The following is a 7,043-nucleotide window of genomic DNA, read 5'->3' as shown; positions in this document are numbered from 1 at the left end:
TCTCAAATTCATAGGGGTGGCAGGTAGCCTAGATGTTTGAGTGTTGGACTAGTAACCGAAAAGGCAAGATAGAATGCCCGAGCTGCCCCACTACAAGGCAGTTAACCCACTGTTCCTAGGCCGTCATTTTAAATAAGAATTTGTTCTTAACTGACTTGCCACGTAAAATAAAATAGACAGAGCTATGAATGCCAGGACTGACCATCCATGATATCAGAATTATAGTTTTAATAATGTTTTAAAGCTGTACAGTGTTTGTTTGCATTGTTTAGAAACATTGGGGTAAAACAAGCTTATATGTTGGGTTCTGATGGGGTACGACAGTTGAGCTAAACTCATGAGGTATTCATATGTTATATTCTTCTAGAATCAATGGGTACATATAATTAATTTATAAGTAAAAAAAATGGGTGTAGCAACTAAGGATTCTAGCTTTAAGGCTGTATCTATGAAAGCTGGGAAACTGTTGATTGGTTAAATCAATGCCACAGTAGCTATGCCTCAGGCTATTGGTTAGCCAGCAGCTATCAGAGCCACAGCAGCTATGCCCCAGGCTATTAGCTAGCCTAGTAGCTAGCAGAGCCACAGCGCTATGTCCCAGGCTATTAGCTAGCCAGCAGCTGTACCATTAATAGAGCCAAACTGAGAGGCAAGGCAGCCAGAGAGAAGGAAGTGGGTCGGGGAGCACTTCCTGATGTGGTTGATGACCCTGAAAAAGTAGGAAAAACAGAGATATTGTTCAGTAAATTACAAAAGTGGATTGTCTTTTCATGTTTCTGTTCAAATGTTGACTTCGCTCGTATAGATGTGTACGGTGACAGTGAAACAGGGGCGGACAGGAACCAGAAATTGGCCCTGGCATTTTTAAATTTAATTTAATATTTTTGTACCCCGTTTTTGTGGTATCCAATTGTTTATAGCTACTATCTTGTCTCATCGCTAAAACTCCCGTACGTGCTCGGGAGAGACGAAGGTTGAAAGTCATGCGTCCTCCGATACACAACCCAACCAAGCCGCACTGCTTCTTAACACAGCGCGCATCCAACCCGGAAGCCAGCCGAAACCAATGTGTCGGAGGAAACACCGTGCAACCTTGGTTAGCACGCACTGCCCCCGGCCCGCCACAGGAGTCGCTGGCCAACCCCTCCCTATCCCGGACTACGCTAGGCCAATTGTGCGTCGCCCCACGGAACTCCCGGTCGCGTTCGGTTACGACAGAGCCTGGGCGCGAACCCAGAGTCTCTGGTGGCACAACTGGCTCTGCAGTACAGCGCCCTTAACCACTGCGCCACCCAGTAGGCCTCGGCCCTGGCATTTTTAACATATTGGCAAAAACATTTCCTAAATTATTAGCCAGAAAATTATAATTTTTACGCCCAGAAAAACACGTTAGACAGACCCACTGGACTGAAAATGGACCAGCCCATCTGGCCATTTGCCCGAAATGCCAGATGGCCAGTCCGCACCTGGAGATGAATACGTACCATCACTGACGCTGCCTGGTATAATGTTCAGGGAGGTAGAACTGCTGGTGAGAATTGCCTGTGCGTTGCTTGAGCTGGGAACCGATGACTGCTTGTCGAACACGAGGGTCATGTCGGTCACTACAGATCCACTCCTACTCAGGAGAAGGAGAGAAAATGGACCACCCTCAGAAATCATTATCATCATCATCAGCATCGTCAAAGTTTTCAAGTTTTAATGTCATGTGCACAAGTCCAGTGAAATGCCTTTTATTGCAAGATTTAAACCCAACGATGCAGTAATCAACATCAATGTAGTAGTACAAATAACAGAAGGTAGAACAGAAACCTAGTCAATCAGTAATGAGAATTCATACCCTTACCTGAATGAGATGACTTTGGAACGACGGAAGCCTGGGGTCTTAGCAAAAGCCTTGTTCACCTGCGTTGAAATATAGGATGATCAACGGTTCAATGAAAACAGGGTCCTTGACGGCATTAATAGAAGCTTTGGTTTCATTCTTTCATAGTAAATAGACCTCTCAATAGTACCCTTTTTGACTTGGCATGTACAGATAACTGATGATAGGGTTTTACAGGAGGCATGTACAGGATAACTGATGTTAAGTTAAGTTAGGGTTTTACAGGAGCCATGTACAGGATAACTGATGATAGGGATTTACAGGAGGCATGTACAGGATAACTGATGATAGGGTTTTACAGGAGGCATGTACAGGATAACTGAAGATAGGGTTTTACAGGAGGCATGTACAGGATAACTGATGATAGGGTTTTACAGGAGGCATGTACAAGATAACTGATGATAGGGTTTTACAGGAGGCATGTACAGGATAACTGAAGATAGGGTTTTACAGGAGGCATGTACGGGATAACTGATGATAGGGATTTACAGGAGGCATGTACAGGATAACTGATGTTAAGTTAAGATAGGGTTTTACAGGAGCCATGTACAGGATAACTGATGATAAGGTTTAACAGGAGGCATGTACAAGATAACTGATGATAGGGTTTTACAGGAGGCATGTACAGGATAACTGATGATAGGGTTTTACAGGAGGCATGTACAGGATAACTGATGATAGGGTTTTACAGGAGGCATGTACAAGCTCACTGATGATAGGGTTTTACAGGAGGCATGTACGGGATAACTGATGATAGGGATTTACAGGAGGCATGTACAGGATAACTGATGATAGGGTTTTACAGGAGGAATGTACAGGATAACTGAAGATAGGGTTTTACAGGAGGCATGTACAGGATAACTGCTGATAGGGTTTTACAGGAGGCATGTACAAGATAACTGATGATAGGGTTTTACAGGAGGCATGTACAGGATAACTGAAGATAGGGTTTTACAGGAGGCATGTACGGGATAACTGATGATAGGGATTTACAGGAGGCATGTACAAGATAACTGATGATAGGGTTTTACAGGAGGCATGTACAGGATAACTGATGATAGGGTTTTACAGGAGGCATGTACAGGATAACTGATGATAGGGTTTTACAGGAGGCATGTACAGGATAACTGATGATAGGGTTTTACAGGAGGCATGTACAGGTCTAAAAGGGACACTTACATTGTATTGAACCTTTATTTAACTGGGTAAGTCAGCTAAGAACAAATTCTTATTTACAATGACGGTTTAACCCCCCCCCCCCCCGGCCAAACCCTAACCAGGACGACGCTGGGCCAATTGTGCACCACCCTATGGGTCTCCCAATCACGACCTGTTGTGATACAGCCAGGAATCGAACCAGGGTCTGTAGTGACGCCTCTAGCACTGAGACGCAGTGCCTTAGACCACTGTGATACAGCCTGTAATCGAACCAGGGTCTGTAGTGATGCCTCTAACACTGAGGTGCAGTGCCTTAGACCGCTGCCCTACGATTTTCCCCCCAAAATGTTTTGTCATACAAAAGCAAAACCCGTGTCAAACAGCTTTCCTCCCAATTAAGTTTCTGTGTGAGAATTGCCAGAACAATCTGAGCTACTAGAAATATTTTCCTACCTACGCTAGCGTGGAATCGCCCGATACTTACCTCAGAGGTCACTTTGTCAGCCAGAGTCTTGAACCCTGAAGAGGAAGTGTTGGAAAGATCTGAGGTGAACGTCTGGTTGAGACTGAACTGAAGACTCATTGTTCCTTCACTAGAAGATGGAGGGTCAGGTGATGCGACAGCAGCGGAAGTGGTTGCTGCCGAAGCTGCGGTGGTGACAGCTGCTACTGGAGTGGTGGTGGTACCAGCTGCTACAGGAATGGTGGTGGTACCAGCTGCTGAAGGAGTGGTGGTGGAAACAGCTGCTGCAGGAGTGGTGGAGGTACCAGCTGCTGCAAGAGTGGTGGTGGTGGTACCAGCTGCTGCAGGAGTGGTGGTGGTACCAGCTGCTGAAGGAGTGGTGGTGCTAACAGCTGCTGCAGGAGTGGTGGTGGTACCAGCTGCTGCAAGAGTGGTGGTGGTGGTACCAGCTGCTACAGGAGTGGTGGTGGTACCAGCTGCTGCAGGAGTGGTGGTGGTACCAGCTGCTGAAGGAGTGGTGGTGGTGGTACCAGCTGCTGCAAGAGTGGTGGTGGTGGTACCAGCTGCTACAGGAGTGGTGGTGGTACCAGCTGCTGCAGGAGTGGTGGTGGTACCAGGTGCTGAAGGAATGGTGGTGGTGGTACCAGCTGCTGCAAGAGTGGTGGTGGTGGTACCAGCTGCTGCAGGAGAGGTGGTGGTACCAGCTGCTGCAAGAGTGGTGGTGGTGGTACCAGCTGCTGCAGGAGTGGTGGTCGTACCAGCTGCTGAAGGAGTGGTGGTGGTAACAGCTGCTGCAGGAGTGGTGGTGGTACCAGCTGCTGCAAGAGTGGTGGTGGTACCAGCTGCTGCAAGAGTGGTGGTGGTGGTACCAGCTGCTACAGGAGTGGTGGTGGTACCAGCTGCTGCAGGAGTGGTGGTAGTGACAGCTGCTGCAGGAGTGGTGGTGGTACCAGCTGCTGCAAGAGTAGTGGTGGTGGTGGTACCAGCTGCTACAGGAGTGGTGGTGGTACCAGCTGCTGCAGGAGTGGTGGTGGTACCAGCTGCTGCAAGAGTGGTGGTGGTGGTACCAGCTGCTGCAGGAGTGGTGGTGGTACCAGCTGCTGGAGGAGTGGTGGTACCAGCTGCTGCAGGAGTGGTGGTGGTACCAGCTGCTGAAGGAATGGTGGTGGTGGTACCAGCTGCTGCAAGAGTGGTGGTGGTGGTACCAGCTGCTGCAGGAGAGGTGGTGGTACCAGCTGCTGCAAGAGTGGTGGTGGTGGTACCAGCTGCTGCAGGAGTGGTGGTCGTACCAGCTGCTGAAGGAGTGGTGGTGGTAACAGCTGCTGCAGGAGTGGTGGTGGTACCAGCTGCTGCAGGAGTGGTGGTGGTACCAGCTGCTGCAAGAGTGGTGGTGGTGGTACCAGCTGCTACAGGAGTGGTGGTGGTACCAGCTGCTGCAGGAGTGGTGGTAGTGACAGCTGCTGCAGGAGTGGTGGTGGTACCAGCTGCTGCAAGAGTAGTGGTGGTGGTGGTACCAGCTGCTACAGGAGTGGTGGTGGTACCAGCTGCTGCAGGAGTGGTGGTGGTACCAGCTGCAGCAAGAGTGGTGGTGGTGGTACCAGCTGCTACAGGAGTGGTGGTGGTACCAGCTGCTGCAGGAGTGGTGGTAGTGACAGCTGCTGCAGGAGTGGTGGTGGTACCAGCTGCTGCAAGAGTGGTGGTGGTGATACCAGCTGCTGCAAGAGTGGTGGTGGTGGTACCAGCTGCTGCAGGAGTGGTGGTGGTACCAGCTGCTGGAGGAGTGGTGGTACCAGCTGCTGCAGGAGTGGTGGTAGTGACAGCTGCTGCAGGAGTGGTGGTGGTACCAGCTGCTGCAGGAGTGGTGGTGGTACCAGCTGCTGCAGGAGTGGTGGTGGTACCAGCTGCTGCAGGATTGGTGGTGGTGACAGCTGCTGTCTGAGTGGTGGTGGTGACAGCTGCTGCAGGAGTGGTGGTGGTGACAGCTGATGCAGGAGTGGTGGTGGTGACAGCTGCTACTGGAGTGGTGGTGGTGACAGCTGCTGCAGGAGTGGTGGTGGTGACAGCTGCTGCAGGAGTGGTGGTGGTGACAGCTGCTGCAGGAGTGGTGGTGGTGACAGCTGCTGCAGGAGTGGTGCTGGTGACAGCTGCTACTGGAGTGGTGGTGGTGACAGCTGCTGGAGGAGTGGTGGTAGTAACAGCTGCTGCAGGAGTGGTGGTGGTGACAGCTGCTACTGGAGTGGTGGTGGTGACAGCTGCTGGAGGAGTGGTGGTGGTGACAGCTGCTGCAGGAGTGGTGGTGGTACCAGCTGCTGGAGGAGTGGTGGTGGTGACAGCTGCTGCAGGAGTGGTGGTGGTACCAGCTGCTGGAGGAGTGGTGGTGGTGACAGCTGCTGCAGGAGTGGTGGTGGTACCAGCTGCTGGAGGAGTGTTGGTGGTGACAGCTGCTGCAGGAGCGGTGGTGGTACCAGCTGCTGCAGGAGCGGTGGTGGTACCAGCTGCTGCAGGAGCGGTGGTGGTGACAGCTGCTGCAGGAGCGGTGGTGGTACCAGCTGCTGCAGGGGCGGTGGTGGTGACAGCTGCTGCAGGGGCGGTGGTGGTGACAGCTAGTACTGGAGTGGTGGTGGTGATAGCTGCTGGAGGAGTGGTGGTGGTGACAGCTGCTGCAGGAGCTGTGGTGGTACCAGCTGCTGGAGGAGTGGTGGTGGTGACAGCTGCTGCTGGAGTGGTGGTGGTACCAGCTGCTGGAGGAGTGGTGGTGGTGACAGCTGCTGCAGGAGTGGTGGTGGTACCAGCTGCTGCAGGGGCGGTGGTGGTGACAGCTGCTGCAGGAGCGGTGGTGGTACCAGCTGCTGCAGGAGCGGTGGTGGTGACAGCTGCTGCAGGAGCGGTGGTGGTGACAGCTGCTGCAGGAGCGGTGGTGGTACCAGCTGCTGCAGGAGCGGTGGTGGTACCAGCTGCTGCAGGGGCGGTGGTGGTGACAGCTGCTGCAGGAGCGGTGGTGGTGACAGCTGCTGCAGGAGCGGTGGTGGTGACAACTGCTGCAGGAGCGGTGGTGGTGACAGCTGCTGCAGGAGCGGTGGTGGTACCAGCTGCTGCAGGAGCGGTGGTGGTGACAGCTGCTGCAGGAGCGGTGGTGGTGACAGCTGCTGCAGGAGCGGTGGTGGTGACAGCTGCTGCAGGGGCGGTGGTGGTGACAGCTGCTGCAGGAGCGGTGGTGGTACCAGCTGCTGCAGGGGCGGTGGTGGTGACAGCTGCTGCAGGGGCGGTGGTTGTGACAGCTGCTGCAGGAGCTGTGGTGGTGACAGCTGCTGCAGGAGCGGTGGTGGTGACAGCTGCTGCAAGAGCGGTGGTGGTAACAGCTGCTGCAGGAGGAGTGGTGGTGACAGCTGCTGCAGGGGTTGTGGTGGTGACAGCGGCTGCAGGAGCTGTGGTGGTGACAGCTGCTGCAGGGGCGGTGGTGGTGGTGACAGCTGCTGCAGGGGTGGTGGTGGTAACAGCTGCTGCAGGAGCGGTGGTGGTGACAGCTGCTGCAGGAGC

General features: G+C 53.1%; 1 protein-coding gene across 2 annotated transcripts; it reads right to left on the bottom strand.

Moving 5' to 3' along the window:
• Positions 1-464: 464 nt before the first annotated feature.
• Positions 465-4,614, bottom strand: LOC139374080 (adhesion G-protein coupled receptor F1-like). Of its 2 annotated transcripts, XM_071115067.1 has the most exons (5): positions 4,586-4,614; positions 3,528-3,676; positions 1,847-1,905; positions 1,485-1,618; positions 465-709 (listed from the first exon to the last, which is right to left on the bottom strand). In XM_071115067.1, the coding sequence occupies exons 2-5, from the start codon at positions 3,624-3,626 to the stop codon at positions 606-608; spliced, it is 396 nt and encodes a 131-aa protein (XP_070971168.1). In that variant the 5' UTR covers positions 3,627-3,676; positions 4,586-4,614; the 3' UTR covers positions 465-605. The 2 variants fall into 2 exon arrangements, with proteins under 2 accessions (XP_070971168.1, XP_070971167.1); XM_071115066.1 differs by lacking the exon at positions 4,586-4,614 and having other exon boundaries at positions 3,528-3,748.
• Positions 4,615-7,043: the final 2,429 nt, after the last annotated feature.

This window comes from Oncorhynchus clarkii, chromosome 19, assembly GCF_045791955.1.
Source record: "Oncorhynchus clarkii lewisi isolate Uvic-CL-2024 chromosome 19, UVic_Ocla_1.0, whole genome shotgun sequence".
Taxonomy (NCBI): Eukaryota; Metazoa; Chordata; class Actinopteri; order Salmoniformes; family Salmonidae; genus Oncorhynchus; species Oncorhynchus clarkii.
This window is presented reverse-complemented; position numbering and strand designations above follow the sequence as displayed.